The 17,972-nt window shown below is 40.3% G+C and overlaps 2 protein-coding genes across 5 annotated transcripts; both read right to left on the minus strand.

Moving 5' to 3' along the window:
• Window positions 1–8,817: 8,817 nt before the first annotated feature.
• On the minus strand, window positions 8,818–9,669 carry LOC112462277. Its single transcript, XM_025027966.1, has one exon. The coding sequence runs from the start codon at window positions 9,667–9,669 to the stop codon at window positions 8,818–8,820; it is 852 nt and encodes a 283-aa protein (XP_024883734.1).
• Window positions 9,670–13,108: 3,439 nt separating this feature from the next.
• Window positions 13,109–15,472, minus strand: LOC112462275 (GTPase-activating protein and VPS9 domain-containing protein 1-like). 4 transcript variants are annotated; one of them, XM_025027965.1, is made up of 5 exons: window positions 14,856–15,472; window positions 14,452–14,760; window positions 14,155–14,366; window positions 13,742–14,074; window positions 13,109–13,620 (listed from the first exon to the last, which is right to left on the minus strand). In XM_025027965.1, exons 3-5 carry the CDS (start codon window positions 14,177–14,179, stop codon window positions 13,616–13,618), a joined length of 363 nt encoding a protein of 120 aa, XP_024883733.1. In that variant the 5' UTR covers window positions 14,180–14,366; window positions 14,452–14,760; window positions 14,856–15,472; the 3' UTR covers window positions 13,109–13,615. The 4 variants fall into 4 exon arrangements, with proteins under 4 accessions (XP_024883733.1, XP_024883732.1, XP_024883730.1 ...); XM_025027964.1 differs by having other exon boundaries at window positions 13,689–14,074; window positions 14,866–15,068; XM_025027962.1 differs by having other exon boundaries at window positions 13,689–14,074; window positions 14,856–15,068.
• Window positions 15,473–17,972: the final 2,500 nt, after the last annotated feature.

A 17,972-nucleotide genomic window follows, 5' to 3' on the forward strand; every position in this document is an offset into this window, starting at 1 on the left:
AGAGAGAGAGAGAGAGAGAGAGAGAGAGAGAGAGAGAGAGAGAGAGAAAGAGAGAGATTAAATACTCTTATAAGTGCATAATCTGTTATAAAATAAAGAATTGTATGAAATCGAACTAAATGTAAAAGATTTTAACACATATAAAGTCGATATTTTTAAAATTATTTTTGTATAAAAATCTTAAGATTATTCAGAGAAGTGAATATTTTATGAGATATGTTATATATTCTGACATAAAATAAAAAAATTTGTCATAAAAGCTTTTCTTTTGGAGAAAATATAACGATGAGATGGAACAGAACATCGACGTAAGATATTTATTTCCGTAATGTGCATTTTTCATTTTATACAATTAATTTATGTAAAATTATAAATACATGTATGTTTTTGTCATAAATATGTAATCTCTTATATAAAATATTAATAATATAGAATTAATGCTTTATAATTTTGAGGAGGCATAAGATTTTCTATTCAAAATTATTCGCAATCGCGTAAAATTAGTTCTATTTATATTAAAATTTAACACTGTAATGATTGGCATGATTCGAATGAGGGAAATATTTTTTGGAAGTATATAACAAAAAGAGTGTACAAGTTAGAAACTTGCACATTGCTTTCTCACTATCTTTTTTCACTCATAAAGCTTCCTCTATGAGGAATTAGCAAAATTATTAGCTTGTAATAGATTGGTTTCTACAAGGAGCTTTATGAGCGAAAAAATGGTAAGGAATGTGCAAGTTTCTGCACACTCTTTTTATTTTTATATAACCTTTACAGAAAGTAGACAATGAATAAAGAAACTTAATTTGAATAAAAATTTGACATTTATTCAATATATTACATAATTTTTTATTACATTTTTGTGCATTAAAAAAATTACATTTAAAAAAAATTTAAAATTAAAATTTTATAAAAAATGAACCCTTTACCTAATTCTCATCAAAATTAAAACCAACCATTCTTCCAATAATACTTTGTTTACTAAAAAAAAATTGCGGAAGTTAGAACTTCTACAAACATTTTTTGAAAAATTAAAACTGCCTTATAATCTAAAACACTGTATAAATTTTTATAAAAATAACAGTAAATAAAAATGTACTACTTTACTTGTGTGCCAAAATGCAGCGCTGTAGTTCAAGCAATTCTTAATTAAGTTATAGTATTTGAAATTTCGAAGAATCCGTACATATATGCACACACACTCATACATACATACGGGATATTAAAAAAAATGCGATTTTTCGACATTTTAGAACATTTCTGAATACATTGGCATAGAAAACTAAAAAAAAATTTATTACGAAGACAAAGCTTTCTCTATGAGAAAGCAATATTTTTAAAAGTTTATTATAAATATTATATAGTGTGCGGCAACAATAAGTATTTTACGACAATACAATACGCGGTGTAATTTCTCATATAAAAATAAATTCGGGGTATTTTTTTATAGTTACTCTATGTCTGATCACTGTTTTATCTATATAAACTGATAAATAATAGAAATAATAGAAAACCGATATATGTTGCTAATGTTTAGCAACCTGAATTCAAATAGAAATGTTAAGAAATATATATAAGTGAATTCAAAAATACGTGTATACGGCGGATTTTGAAAAAGATTTTCTTGAAAACAAGATATCCGAACAAAGGATGTAGCTGATACAACTAGAATCCTGAGAAACATTCGGAACATATTAATACAACGGATTTAAAAAATATTTAGGTTTGGAAGATATTTTCTAATTTAAAACTTTCCAAATAAATCTTTAATAATTAGTATGTGGTATTGTTAAACACATTGTTAATTAATCATACTGATATTGATTTTGAAGTTATACGAATGATAGTTATACGAATATAAAAGTAAATAGGTAAGTTACATAGATAGAGAGTGAGAAACATGAGACGACATATCTTTCCATATTGATAACATACACAAAATGCTGAAATAGTTGCGGAAAAGCCCAGAAGTAAATCAAAAGTTCAAGATAAATTTTTTCATACAAGACTTTATTATTGAAAAATTATGGTACGTATTATTACGTATGTAAATAGTTATTTGTGTAACAAGTGCGGGAAGTTGAAAATTGGACACGAGTGCGGAGTGAACGCACTCGTGTCCAATTTTCAATCCGCACGTGTTACACACACTATTTTATATTACAAGTGCGTTTAAAGTTTAAAGAAGGACTTGATAAAAGCAACGTTTATTACAGGAGCAAATAGATGAGAAATATATTTAGTATCGGTCATGATTAATATATCCTGCAAAAGAAAGAAAGCTTTGTACGTTTTTTGTAAGGCATAAAAAGAAATTAGATTTATATATTTTTTTACATTTTAACATTTTATATTTATATATTACCAGAAAGTAAAATAAATTAATTTTTTTTTTCAGTGCAGTGTGTTATGTTTGAACAGTTTAGTGTTTGTATTGAACAGTTTATCAGTATGATTGGATTATTTTTTGTGTTGGATGTATAGTTAATATTTTATTGAGACTGTCTATGTATTGTTCATTTGTATGTATAGGAAATATCACTTGGAACGCTACGGGATGTGGCGAGATGGGCAGGAAATAATCTCTTCTACTTATTTCAACACTCTGAGTGCACTATTTATTCTATATCACACTTTGTATCTTAACCCGTAATCGACGTCTGAACACGACCGTGATCGAGACTCTTCTGAGCACCCAAGATGCCCGCACGCACGCGTGGCGCTTCGCGCCACGCCACCTAGAGTCCCTATAATAAGAGTCTGGACACTGTTGTCATATTTTCTATTGGCGTTGACAAAATATGGCGGAACCAATAAGATGTCTCAAATACATATATTTAGCGCGCGGTATTATTCAACTGGTAAAAATGGAACAATAAAGAAATAAACTTGTTTTCAACAGTTTTATTTGTGAAAAAATACGTGTAAGAATACAGTGTGTGTAAGAATACAGATTTAATTTAAAAGTAAATAATGTTATTTAATAGTAGCATGTCTTGCCATGGTTTTACTACTAAAATTTTTATTTTTTAATCGCCCTTTTTGGCAATCAATTTTTATGCGAAACGTAATATATCGTTTCATTATTTTATTAAATAAATCGCAGCAAGTTTCCAGCGCATTACAACGAATATCAGCCATTTTTACAGTAAAGAACTCTATTAAATCACAATGTTTATTTTTAACATAAGGTAGATATTTTCTTAGAATAATTTCCATGTCATGAAAATAATTAAAAGTCGCCGTGTTAACAAAAAACAATGTTGTTGATTTAAAACACCTTAAATGTACTAATTTGGAATACTTCATATGTATTGGCATCAAATGTTGTCGATCCAGCTGAATCAATATAAGTTTTACAAACTGTCGGCAGTTTAGAAATTTTATGAAGAATATAACCAGCAAGAGAATATAATACATTTAAGTGAACATTGTCCATATGAATTTCTATTTTATCAATGTGAGCAGGAATTATGGGAATTTCGTACGATATTTTACGATTCTTTTTTTTTTAGACAATTTGTTAAAAAATTAACTACTAAGGTACCCTCGTCTTGTTCGTAATTGGTGTTTCCTAGAACTTGTAAATATTGTGAAACGCTATGGATCTTTAAGCTTTGTTTGAACTGTAATGCATTGGGCACAGGAAATTTCTTTCGTATATTTAAAAACAAGTTTTCAACACAATCCTGAGTGAATCTTGCGCCCAACACATATGAATATCCCTGTTCATTGATTAAATAATTTGTCAGTTCTATGAGAGATGTAGTAGTGATCATAATGCTGCATTGTACGGGTTTAAATTTTCCATCTTGTCCAATTTTAATATTACAGAATAGATCAATGACTGATTTCAAAAACTCTATACTCTCATCAAATTTTCTTCGCGATTTTTCTTCTCCTTCTATTTTTCCTAACGCAGTTGCACAAGTTCGAGAAGTAATTAAATTGAACCATTTTGATACAATTTCAATAAATAGAGCAGTTACTTTATACTCGTTTATGTTACGTTCTTCTCCCATAAATTTCAATGCACTACTAACATCTCTGTCATATAAAGCGGTTGCCTTATTAACTCTCATTTTATTGAAATTCGTAAGAGTAATAGTTTCCTTATCTAATTTTGATGCTAATTTAAACACGACGTTTTCCTGCTCAGCTACTAAATCTTCGACATGTGCACATTTAACAATGCATGAAGATAGTTCATACAGTTCCGCGAAATTCTGTGGCAATATTATAATTTTATTATTCACCAAGGCAGATCGAAGATTTTTCAAAAGATGTGGAGCATCGGCAAAGAAGAACAGTTTTCGACTGTTATTTAGTGGATGTGGCACCGAGTTTCTAATTTTGGAATACTTTGTTGCAGATATATTTTCAAAAGCTCTCCACATGCTTTGATTAACCGCTCCCATGTCAGATGTAATACTGTGAACTTTAAGACCTACTAATTCGGCTTTTTCAATTATTTTAAGAATAATTCCTTTTAAAATTGCACCATTAAATCCCTCAGGAGTGTAATAGTACGCCACAATTTGTTTTCATCGTATAAATATACCGCAAATCATGAACACCAAACCATGCGTGGCAAAAGGCATCGTCCCTATATATATATATATATACACACACACACATGCAATTATATAAGTAAATAGATTAAAATCGAACATTCAAAAATGTGCAATATGTACGATGGTGATTCAATAATTATCCGCACTCTATTTCTGTAATTTAGTAGAACAATAGTAGAGAACATACAATTATGTCATTTTTCAACGTAAAGAAAAAGAACAAAAAATTGAAAAGCAAGGAACATGTGCATTGAAAAGCAAGGGGACTATATTGAAAAATAATATAATTTTATATTCTCTACTGTTGTTCTAATAAATTATAGAAATAAAGTGCAGATAATTATTAACTTACCTTCGTAATATGTAATATAAGTTTCTAACCAAAGAGTTACCATGTTTGTCGGAGATTGTAGCATATCCAATACTTGAATTGGTGCAAGGATCTATTTGTCGACCTGGTGTTAAACTCATTTCATCAAGACAAATGCATGTATGGCGGTAGGCCAAAATTCGTGCGAGATGGCGATGTTCGTTAGAGATATTTGGGGGCCCTGAGAAGGGCCGTTTGTGTTATGGGGCCCTGAAAAGGGCCGGTTGGTTTCTCCTTAGGAGGCTGGCAGGCGTTCACTCCAGACCAGGCACGGCTGCGTCTTGGTACGGTGGAGTGGCTGTCGATCTCCCCACGCTCCGGGCTTCCTCCACGCCGGCGGTGTGCCGGGCGGTGTGTACGTCCCTTGATCGGCGAGGTCCGGGTCCTCTGTCTGCGTGGCCTGGTGCTCAAGGCTTGGAGAGCACGCCTGTGTGTCGGCAGCGATGAGCGGGAAGTTGGCGGCTTGGTACGGTTGTACTTGCGCAGCGTTATCAAAAAGACTTCCTTCTCGTGGCTGATACTGTCTCGTATAGCTGTGCGAGGATAGTCGAAGGTATCGTCGCTTGCCGGTCCTTTTATATCCTGGTCGCTGAATTTCTCTTACGAGAAAGGGCAGCCGCCTAGCGGAGCGTATTTGTTATTATCTTCGACGGCTTGCTGATTGCACGTGCTCGTTGCGTGCGGCCGTTTGCCGTGCCGCCGGTGCTCTCGCCGGCCGGGGTGTGTATGACGGGCTGCCGTCTGGCAGGCGCGGGGCGCGCTTGCAGCCGCCACAGGACCCCCTTCGTTGTATTTAAACTCCCGCCTGGAATCGGACGACTGGTTTTCGAGTTCTGCTATTTCGTGTAATTGCTGTTGGTGTGGGCTCAGTTGCCTGTTTGGTCCTCTGTCCGTTCTCTGTAGCTGAGGGCGTTTCGTTTTCTATGAGGGTGTACGCCGGTTTGAGACGTTCTACCGAGACGTTCGTAGGTTTGCCTCCCGTCTGAATGGTAAAAAATCGCTCTGTCCGCTTGGTGACTTCGTATAGTCCATTATAGCGGGAGTGGAGTGCGCCTGTTGGCGCGTCCTGTCTGACGAAAACGTAGGGTGTCTTTTCCAGATCTTGGTGTACGAACACGTCTTTCCTGCCATGCCGCTTTAGTTTGGGTGTTAGACGACTCATGAGGTTGCGTAAACGGCCGATGAAGTCCGTCTCGTTTGTTTCGTTTTTGGTTGTGCCGAAGAATTCTCCAGGTAAGTGGATTGGTTCTCCGTACACCATTTCTGCTGGGGTTGCTTTGATGTCTTCCTTAATTGCCGCTCTAATGCCCATGAGTATTATTGGCAAGGCTTCGGTCTATTCATCGGTCTCATGGCATCTGATGGCTGCTTTTAGCTGTCGGTGAAATCTCTCCACCATCCCGTTGGCTTGTGGGTGATAGGCTGTGGTCCTCCAGTGCTTGGCTCCCGTCAACTTTATTAAACGCCGGAACATGTCTGATTCGAACTGGCGTCCTTGGTCGGTGGTGATTCTCTCTGGGATCCCGTAGCGGGCCATCCATTGGGTAAAGAGTTGTTTCGCGATGGTCTCTGCTGTGATGTCCTCTACTGGGATTGCCTCGGGCCAGCGTGTAAATCTGTCTATGATTGTTAGACAGTACCTGTAGCCTTTCGACATTGGTAGTGGCCCTACTAGGTCTACGTGGATGTGTTGGAATCTCCGAGTCGGTTGGAGGAATGTCCCGATGGAGGGACGGTTGTGTCTCCCGATCTTGGAGCGTTGGCACTGGAGGCATGCTCGTGTCCAATTTTGGCAGTCTTTATTGACTCCTGGCTAAACGAATCGTTCTGTGACCAGTCTCGTGGTTGCTTTGATTCCGGGGTATGATAATCCGTGTAGGCTTTGGAAAACCTGCTTGCGGTATGGCTCTGGAACGAACGGTCTCTGTGTGCCGTGTGTGGTGTCGCCGTAAAGCTTCGTTGTTGTTCCCGGAATGTTGATTTGCGTTAGTTTTAATGCTGACGTGCCCTCTGTTCGTAAGGTGTTGAGTTCCTCGTCCTCGCTTTGAGCTCTCGCTATTTCCTCGCAATCTATTGTTGTTGCTATGCTTTCTACTCGAGACATGGCATCCGCTACCACGTTGTCGGTGCCTTTGATATGCCGGATGTCTGTCGTGAATTGGCTTATAAACTCGAGGTGTCGAGCTTGCCTTGGTGAGCTCTTCAGCGGGTTTTGCATCATTGCGTATACCAGTGGTTTGTGGTCTGTGTATACGATGAAGTGTCTTCCTTCCACCATGTGTTGAAAGTGTTTTATCGCTGCGTATATTGCCAGTAGTTCTCTGTCGTATGGGCTGTATTTCTGTTGTGCTTTGGACAACTTTTTGCTGAAGAACGCTAGTGGCTGTGCTTGTCCTTCCACTAGCTGATGTATCACCGCTCCTATGGCGGTATCCGAGGCGTCCGTTGTCATCGTTAGCGGGGCATCAGGTTGTGGATGGGCAAGAAGCGTCGCTTGGGCAAGGCTCTTCTTACAATGCTCGAAAGCGGCTACTAATTCGGGTGTCCACTCAACCGGTGCTTTCCCTTTCTTCTGCTTCCCGGCAAGTATGTCGTTTAATATTGCTTGTTCTCTTGCTGCGCCTGGTACAAAACGGCGATAGAAGTTGATTGTGCCGAGGAATCGTCGGAGTTGTTTTATAGTCTCCGGCTTCCGGAAGCTCTGTATCGCTTCTACCTTTTCTGGTAGCGGTCGTGTTCCGCTTCCTGAGACGAGGTATCCCAGGAATTTTACCTCTGGTATCCCGAAAATGCACTTGGCTGGGTTTAATCGTATTCCGTACTGCTGTAGGCGCCGGAATACCTCTCTCAGGTGGCGTTTGTGTTCTTCTTCGTTGGCGGAAGCTATTAAAATATCGTCGATGTAGGCGTAGCAAAAGTCTAGCCCTCTTAGTACCTCGTTGATGAATCGTTGAAATGTCTGTGCGGCGTTTCTCAGGCCGAATGGCATGTAGACGTATTCGAATAGGCCGAATGGTGTGATTATGGCCGTCTTTGGTATGTCTTCTGGGTTGACTGGGATCTGGTTGTATGCTCTGACCAAATCTATCGTTGAGAAGATGGTTTTTCCATGTAGCGAGTGTGAGAAGTCCTCGATGTGTGAAATTGGATACATGTCCGGCTTGGTTCGCCTATTTACAGGGCGGTAGTCTCCGCACGCTCTCCATTGGTCCGCTTTCTTGGGGACCATATGTAGTGGTGATGCCCATGGGCTCTTTGAAGGCCGGATTATTCCTTCTCGTAGTAGTAGTTCGAACTCTATTTTTGCTGCTTTCAACTTGTCTGGTGCCAGGCGTCTCGGTCGGCAGGCCTCCGGCGGGCCTGGCGTGGTGTTTATGTAATGCACGGTATTGTGCGAGCACTTCGCTGTTCCCGATTGTCGTGTGATGTCGGGAAACTCTTTTAATATGTGGTGGTAGGGCGACTCCTCGTTGATTGCTTTTATTGAAAAAGTGTGCTGCTCTTGGGTGCGCCCTTTTGCTCGCAGGCCTGTCTGCCCGTCGACCAGGCATCCTCTTCTGACGTCTGGTAATAGGTGGTAGAATGCCAGGAAATCGGAGCCTATGATTGGCGTCGTGACGTCCGCTATGATGAATCTCCATGGAAAATCTCGTCTAAGTCCGAAATCGGGCTGGAGGTTCGTGCTCCCATAGGTTGCTATTGCGGATCCGTTGGCTGCGTAGAGTTCGTATTTTTCCTTTTGATTCCTTCTTCCTCGCTGGTGTGGGTAGACGCTTATATCCGACCCGGTGTCTATCAGGTATCGTGTCTTTGTCTTTTTGTCCGTCAGGAAGAGGCGGCGTGGTCGTGGGCTATCGTTGTTGGCCGCCATCAGCAACTGCCCTCCGTGTTTTCCGGCTTGGCCGGTTTGATCGCCTTGTAGGTGCACGGTTCCTCGCATTTTCGTGTTTTATCTTTGAAGGTACGGTGGTAGTAACAGTGTTCCACCGTGAAACCCTTGGTGTGGCCACGGTTGCGGCTGCGGCTGCGGCTGCGGCTGCGGGATTGGTCCGCTCTCCATCGTTTCCTCTCCTGCGAGAACTGTGTTGTTAGCGCTGCCACCTGTTTTGTTAGCGCCTCGATTTGTGCTTGTAACGTCGTTTTTTCTGTGGAGGTTGCCTCTACTGCTGCGACGACTGCGCGGTCGTTGACCTCGTGTATGCGGTCGGCTTGTTCTGCGACGTCTTCCAATCGATCTCCTTGACGAGTTGCCAAGATGACCTGCATCTGAGCTGGTAATCTCCCTAGCCACAGTGTTCGGAGTAGGCTATCTGGCACTGCGGTGCCCGCTAGTCCTTTTAGGTGGCGCAAGAATTGCGATGGCTTCCTGTCGCCGAGTTCTTCGCGCTCTAGTAGTTGTCTCGTTCGTTGCTCCTGGGATGTAGATAGGCGCTGTATGAGCGTCTTCTTCAGCGTCTCGTATCTATGTTCCGCTGGTGGAGACGTGACGATGTCTTTTATTTCCTTGGCGTATCTGGTATCTATCTGTGATAGCGCGTAGGCGTACCGCGTTGTGTCCTGCGTGATTCCGCATATGATAAACTGGCTTTCCAGTTGTGCGAACCACAGCTCCGGCTCTTCTGGCCAGAATGGTGGCATTCTTAATCCTACGCGGTTTATCTGGAGCTCCTCCTTGACTTGGTGGGTTCTGTCCCCTTCCGTTTGCTCCTTTGATGTCGCCATCTTGTTGTTCTTTCGTCGGGGTCACCAGTTATGGCGGTAGGCCAAAATTCGTGCGAGATGGCGATGTTCGTTAGAGATATTTGGGGGCCCTGAGAAGGGCCGTTTGTGTTATGGGGCCCTGAAAAGGGCCGGTTGGTTTCTCCTTAGGAGGCTGGCAGGCGTTCACTCCAGACCAGGCACGGCTGCGTCTTGGTACGGTGGAGTGGCTGTCGATCTCCCCACGCTCCGGGCTTCCTCCACGCGGTGTGCCGGGCGGTGTGTACGTCCCTTGATCGGCGAGGTCCGGGTCCTCTGTCTGCGTGGTCTGGTGCTCAAGGCTTGGAGAGCACGCCTGTGTGTCGGCAGCGATGAGCGGGAAGTTGGCGGCTTGGTACGGTTGTACTTGCGCAGCGTTATCAAAAAGACTTCCTTCTCGTGGCTGATACTGTCTCGTATAGCTGTGCGAGGATAGTCGAAGGTATCGTCGCTTGCCGGTCCTTTTATATCCTGGTCGCTGAATTTCTCTTACGAGAAAGGGCAGCCGCTTAGCGGAGCGTATTTGTTATTATCTTCGACGGCTTGCTGATTGCACGTGCTCGTTGCGTGCGGCCGTTCGCCGTGCCGCCGGTGCTCTCGCCGGCCGGGGTGTGTATGACGGGCTGCCGTCTGGCAGGCGCGGGGCGCGCTTGCAGCCGCCACAGCATGCATCTTTATACCGTTCATCAGGAAAGCTTGATACCTTCTCTCCTAATAAGTCAAAAACTTCATCACAAATTCCATTTTTAAAAGTAATACATTTCAAGCGTCTGCGCAGAGTACGAGTTGAAAGCAAAGGAATATCTTGACGTAGTAATTCTCTGTACCCATTATCCCCACATGTATGTTTGAGCCGTAGTGCCTTTTTAATGGTTTCGTTTGTCCATGCACGTATAGAGCGTACAAACCATCCTTTATATTTAGCTCTTACAAGTAAACCTAGGCAAGTGTTACTCGCCGATTTTAATGAAACTTTACATATTTGTAGTACTTTGAAAAATATTTGACACGTATTTTTTTTTATCGGCAAAGGTCCACTCTGAAGGGTGAAAACACCCCTTTAAACGTGGAATTTTGATGTATCTGGACGCCATATTGGGTCGGCCATTTTGAATTTCATACTTTTGACATAAGATTTAGTTTCAGCGACCCCAAAAACCCCCTAACACGTTTATTTCCAACTTATTTCACCTAATATGTTAAATCAACCCCTTACGTTTAAAGGGGTGTTTTCACCCTTCAGAGTGGACCTTTGCCGATAAAAAAAAATACGTGTCAAATATTTTTCAAAGTACTACAAATATGTAAAGTTTCATTAAAATCGGCGAGTAACACTTGCCTAGGTTTACTTGTTAGATACTTTATCTGATCTTTATAAAAGACATGTTGCAACAAGTCTTGTGCCACAGGAAATTTTTGTTCCTTATACAACTTAATGTAGTTTCTTAACTATCGTACACGCTGCCGAAGATTTCTGTTGGTCTTATCCATTTTGCAAATAATCGGTATTTGCCCTCTCTAATTTTTTCTTTGCTTCATCCAGTTCTCCAGTCATTGAATTATTTGTTGGAATATCCATTTCAATATCCATTTCAACAGGAACATCATCGCAAATCTATGAAAATTAAAACTGTTTTAAAACTTACTTTACCATAACGCTATTAAAAATTTCAGTTAAAACTAATACATACATCTGCATTTTTTTCCACAGCTGGAATATCTTTATTTTTTGAAGGATGAAAAACTGTTGGAACGGCATTACATTTTAACTTTTTTTTACCATCTACTCGTACCTTTTCCCACATTTCTGCTGAAAAATGGGCCTACAAAAATTGTCCAAGATTACCGTTATATTTCTATCTTTAATTATACAATTTATTACTTACTTCGCATACAAATAAGTTTTTAGTTGCGCTCCACTTTCGCGATTGATGGCCATCGCTGTGAATATTAATATTTTTTATCCATATTGTTTTTCGCTCTATATTCGATGGGAAACTCCTCATCAAAAATCCTTTTTCGGTGGAGTTGAAGCAGTTAGGCACGTAACAGCCAGGCATTTTCTACAAAATTTATGTAACTTGTAATAAACAATGAATACGATATTAAAGGTTAGGAAGTGATTTCTGTTACAGTATTATGTTTTTTTTCTATATATTTTACTTTATCTGTCATAATATTATACTATAAGTCACTTGTCTTACTTGTTTATAATGCTTTTATGATTCACAATAATTTTATATTATTATTACCTTACACTTAAAAAAACTATCTTCCACTTCGATAACTGGGATGAGTCACTCAGCATCTTACACATGTACTAAACTCTAAGTTCAGGTTAGGTTGTAACCGAACGATACATAATCGGGCTACGGGGTACGCTATTTTGTCCTCTAAGTCATCGGTCGCCACTCGGTTTGACCTAAAAATACCATTTGTATGTATTTGACCGGAAATGAATGTCCGGGAAAGAATCTACCATATGAAATCGTTTGTATTTCGTATGAAGACTTTTGAAGTACAATTGAAAAGGTTTGTGAGTCATTCGTTTAATTGTAATTAATTAATTATTTTTACACCATGCATTTAGCCGAAATAGATAAATTAATAAAAGTTTTTATACGGAATTGTTTGTATTTTGTATGAAGAGTTATGAAGTGTGATTAAAAAGGTTTGTGAGTCACCCAGATAATTTTAATTAAATATTTAAAAACTCGGTAATTAGCCGAAATATAGATTTTTAGTTATTCATGTTAAAAGAAGAAGGCGCTAGTGTTCCCGAAGGTCCGTCTGCAATCAGAATTAATATGAACGTTTTAAAAATTATTTTATACTGAAATAAATAAATATACAGGCTAATAAGCCTGTAGCTATATAAGCGATAGTTGCTAATTAAATTTGTAAAGATGTACCTGCTGTGCAGGGTGAAGAGCAGGTTATCTCAAACGCCCTGCCACAACCCAATTAAAAGAGACTCAAATGTCATTACCGCTGAGAAATACTTTTTGCCATTTAAGTTAGCATGTCAGAGCAACCGGATTGTCCATTGCGTTCCACCTTGAATTTTTTTTACAGTCGTTTATTAGGATTGCCCTACTTTTAAATTGAGCGCTTTTAAATGTATTATTATTAAACTACCGATATCGATATTAAAACTTGACAGAGTGACGTAAACTAATTCGCTCATAGTATTATAACAAAGTATTATGTATTCAAATTCTCGAAAGCTAATAGCTTCTTTACTAAGCTGTCTCTTTATGTCGATCGATTCAGATAAAAATCTCCGAAGTCTTTCTTTCTCTCGCGATATTCCTAAAGTAAAACTGTACAAAAGCTCTACGAAATTGGCGATATTTTTCACGGATCTGGTTCGAGTCTCGGCTCTTGAGGAAGGTGCGCATGTAGAAAGAGTACGCCAACACAGTTTATCCTGCTAAATGGTTATCAATTCTCTATAAGTTCTGTATTGTACATAAATTATAGAATATCTAAACGTTTCTTTTTTTTTCGATGTCCTGTGAAATTATACAATAGAGTTACAAATAAAGATAAAGTCACACTTTACGTATAATTTGATTCAGTCTTTGCTAATGTTACATAATAACGTGCGAAAGAACTAACAGTTAGACTATTTAAGAGGCTATTTAAGAATTTTAATTGATATTGGCAACATAAAACTGTTCAGCTAGCTTTACACAAGATATTGGTCTTCTTCTTTATGAAATCGTCAAATTATGATTATGATACATTTCTACATTATCACCAGCATCGAATCTAATCTTATTTATCGTGATACTCTTGAGAAACTGTTAATCCATTGTCTTAACTCGATCGCGGCGCAGAACTGCGTCCACCAATATTGTTCCTCTCCCTCCAATCGATTCCCGTAAAAGCTGTCTACATATTGAACAGTCGATACAACGACGGCGGATTAGTCTGAAATTAAGCACACGTTAACAATCACTCTTTTTGATAAAATTACAATTCTCTTTTCAATCGCATACCTTGATTATGACATAGACCAGCACGGGAGTTAGATCGTCGGCAGCAGGTATGCCTCTTTCCGACGCCATGGAGAAGAGATTCATGATGGTAGTCGTGCAACGAAATACACACTGCAACTTATCCCTAGGAGTCTTATACGCCAATATCACAGCCAATTCAGCCTGGGCCCATGACCAGGGGAATTCGTAATGATAAACTTTTGAAATGCGTAGGTCCCTGTGATTTGGAGTTACGACCTTTGCCAACTTATTGATGTGACCGTGAAAAAGCTGGTCCCTATATACATCCCCATCTTCATTTAGATAGAGCGCATTGTGGTATATCCGTGCCATGACTGTTCTTTCCACCACGACTCTCGCCAAATCTAACTGGTTGGCGCTTGCCGCTGAAAGTAAGAAGTAAGTTCAGACGTCTCTGAGCACTCCGCTAAAATCAATTGCGAGATAAATAATTATATTCATGTACATTGCCAAATCGGATCGTTGTCCATTTCCACATGGATCTTCCCTAGAAAATTATCCACGAGATTCTGTTTCTCGTCAGCTAGCGTAAGCTTTTTAAACTCTTCGCAGAAACGCAGGAGGAAAGCCTTCTTTTTTTCCAAAAATACCCTCACACAAACGGATACAAAATGATTATTGATAGCATCCTGATCGCACTTAACTCGCACGCATAATCTGAAAAATATTATTATTAAACGGTTAACATCTTACATTTACTTATACATTACATACAAAGATGATATTTATATATAAACAGTACCTATCTAAGTGAGCTAATGTCGACAGCAATCCCTGACGACATCTGATTAAATATGCGATATAAGGAGATCGCTTTTGATAATCCTCTCAAAGTGATTTGAAGAGCTTTCTACATCCATCGTCATTAAGTAGACGCACGCAACGTAAAGTTTCATGAAGATGAGCTAGTTAGACTTAGCTAACTAAGACTTAGCTCAGCTTCAGTTTTGCCGTTTGCTATGACAGAACCCTCCTGCTGATGTTCCCCATCAAGCTTCACGTTCTCTTCCTCCGCCTGAGTCTCCATTCGCGCGAAGATCACGTTGATCATCTGCGTGAAAATCGCACAGGCTGTTGTTTGATTCACCAGGTTGCGCGACAACAAGTAAATGTTGTAAACAGTACGAATTGTTAACAGTACCGTACCCTCGTATACCTCCACATGCTGGCTTGTCATTACAGTCAGCAGAGCTTTAATAATCTGCAGCTGCACACTCTCATCTATCTGTGGACCGGTGAAGCAACTGCAAATTGTCTCGACAATGCGCACAATCAGCAGCCTGTTAGGCTTCGTTGAATCAGGCACATTGCTAGTGAGATGACTATATGCGATTAACTTCTGCAGGCAGTCCAGTGCTGTGTCACCACAATCCGTAGTGGACTAGCTCTGACATGCTGACTCAAATGACAAGAAGTACTTAGCGGTAATGACATTTGAGTCGCTCTTAATTGGGCTGTGGCCCAATTAAGGGCGTTTGAGATAACCTCTTCACCCTGCACAGCTGGTGTACATCTTTGATCTAGTTACGGAGGTCCTCTGCAAGATGGAAATATGAGTGACCAACTTAATTAGTAACTATCGCTTATAGCTACAGGCTTATTAGCCTGTATATTTATTTATTTCAGTATAAAATAATTTTTAAAACGTTCATATTAATTCTGATTGCAGACGGACCTTCGGGAACACTAGCGCCTTCTTCTTTTAACATGAATAACTAAAAATCTATATTTCGGCTAATTACCGAGTTTATAAATATTTAATTAAAATTGTCTGGGTGACTCACAAACCTTTTTAATCACACTTCATAACTCTTCATACAAAATACAAACAATTCCGTATAAAAACTTTTATTAATTTATCTATTTCGGCTAAATGCATGGTGTAAAAATAATTAATTAATTACAATTAAACGAATGACTCACAAACCTTTTCAATTGCACTTCAAAAGTCTTCATACGAAATACAAACGATTTCATATGATAGATTCTTTCCCGGACATTCATTTCCGGTCAAATACATACGAATAAAACTACCGAGAAGGTAGGTATTCGTAATGCGAACGGACCAAAAGTTGAACAATTTGTTTAAACAATTTTATTTTTAATCCCGTCACAGCTGCCTAGTAAGCATCGCTTGTGCTCTGGATACCGCTAGGTATGACCTTGATCGGCCAGCCAGGGGTGCCTGTCATCCGGACAGCCGCTTGATCAGGTATGTATATACGTATATCTCCTTAACCCTTTCACTTTTTAGATTCCCGCCACAGCTGCCTGCTCTGGGATGCTCTGCCTACCGCCTCCGCTATCTATCATTCATCTACCTCTTCCGTGGAACCAAGATGGCCGGACAACCGCTTGATCGGCTAAGTCCCAACATTAATGTAAGTAAAACGCTATTAATTCTCTTTTATTTTCAGGTTTCGTCTACGGATTCCTCATCACCATCGCCGACGTCATGGATCACCGCTGCTCACCGATGTCCAGGATCACAGCGTCTGGTAGCTAGCCGGACAACCAGGTAAGTACGAGAACTGTCCGCGTAACTATAATTAATGTCGTTTGTTTGCAGGTTTCCGCCACGGCTTCCTCATCTATGGCCTCCTCAGAAGCAGAATCTATGATGACCTTGAAGCTCGGTCAACGCTAACACCAAGATGGCCGGACAGCTGCTTGTTCAGGTAAGTTAAGGGTAAGTAACTGATATTTTTGTATATATTTTTGCAAATAATTATTGCTTTTATTGTTAACTATCGTTTCACAATGATGGTGGTTCACAATTACTGATTGCCGCACAAGATGGCGGTCGCACGTCTCGCAAAGTGCGATTTCACGATTCAGGTACGCGAAAACCCGTACGCCTTTCGTATCGGCGTCACGTAACGCTGTTAGCGGGCGTTCCCGTTTGTTTCGGACACTGCGGTAGGCTTACAAATCGTATTCCGTTTCGCGTTCGCGATATTAACTACGATACGCCGGGACATACGCGCGAGAAGATAGCTACCGTTCGAGCGCCCACGAGAGACTGCCTCGAGGAATATTCCTCTCTCGGGCTCCCTACCGCCAAAGTTTTACCCCCACCATGGAGTCTCGGCCGCTTTCTCCTCGCGGTAATTTTCCGTTCTACGCCGTTACAATAGCTGTTTACGAGTTTCGGCTAGCCAGGTGTGCGCCAGATGTTCGCGGTGGGAATTTCCGCCGCCAGTACACTATTTACGACGCGCTTAATTAGCTCCCGGGTAGTAGTATTTCAACTTTTTGAATAATGGACTTTCGATGGCGCCGACCCGCGCGCACGGCCTCTCCTATGTCCCTAACGCCGATTCCGGGTCGACTTCCTGGAGAAGACGTCCAGGTCGTTTTCTAAGTGTCCGCCGATGGCGGCGACCCATCTGCCTGTTCTCCCGGTCCCTACTAACCGTATTCTGGCTTAACTTCTAGAGATGGGCGATATTGGGGGAAAAAATCGATTATGTAATAATCGATTATGAGAATAATCGATATCGAGAAATCGATTATTAAGAAAAATAATCGGAAAATAATCGATTTTTTTTAACTGGTTATTTAAAAAATGGCACGTAAATGGTTTTTATTGTTTTTCGATTTGTTTAATTGTTTATTTTGAGCATTTCACATTTATGTAAAATATGTATAATATTATTAAGAAAATTTTTAAAAATTATTATTTATTGGCTAACTAAAAGTAAAATAACTAGATTTTATGCCGATGACGTATTATTTTTTTCTTGACTTATCCATAGTCGTGAAAAGGGCCCGTACAGATATCTGTAATATAAATCAAAACGATAGACTGCGTTCACTGCGTCTGCGTACTCTGCGTGACCGCAACCGGCCAATCAGGCGGTCGGGGTACTCGGGGTCGGGTTTCGGGCCAATCCGGTGAATCCGGCCAATGACAATAATCGACATAGCCCGATGCGGCAGGGTAAAATAATCGATTAATCGATTAATCGGTCCACAAATAATCGAATAAAAATAATCGATTATGACAAAAATATAATCGATTTTTGTTAAAATCGATTATAATCGCCCATCTCTATTAACTTCCTGTAGCCGACGTCTAGGATTATCGGTTACCCGGACTGTCCGGGCAGCCCCCCGTTAGGATGGTCGGATTTCGACCGCGATTCGTTCCTCGGGTGTACTAGGTATCCCCGAGGACGCAGTTTGAACCTTTTTCCGCTACGACCCTTGGTTCGATAGTTCACTAACTGTCCGGCGAACCGTGTGTCCGGGTGATCGGAT

This window comes from Temnothorax curvispinosus, unplaced genomic scaffold (genome assembly GCF_003070985.1).
Source record: "Temnothorax curvispinosus isolate PA1 unplaced genomic scaffold, ASM307098v1 QBEX01012158.1, whole genome shotgun sequence".
Lineage (NCBI taxonomy): Eukaryota > Metazoa > Arthropoda > Insecta > Hymenoptera > Formicidae > Temnothorax > Temnothorax curvispinosus.

Excerpts from the sequence above, each read along its gene's own strand:
- LOC112462277 (XM_025027966.1), bottom strand. The coding sequence starts at position 9,669 with ATGGCGACATCAAAGGAGCAAACGGAAGGGGACAGAACCCACCAAGTC.
- LOC112462275 (XM_025027964.1), bottom strand. The coding sequence starts at position 14,179 with ATGGACAACGATCCGATTTGGCAAT. Across the intron at positions 14,075-14,154 it reads CAACGATCCGATTTGGCAAT|CGGCAAGCGCCAACCAGTTA; the intron begins GTACATGAATAT and ends TCTTACTTTCAG. Across the intron at positions 13,621-13,688 it reads TGGTCTATGTCATAATCAAG|ACTAATCCGCCGTCGTTGTA; the intron begins GTATGCGATTGA and ends GCTTAATTTCAG.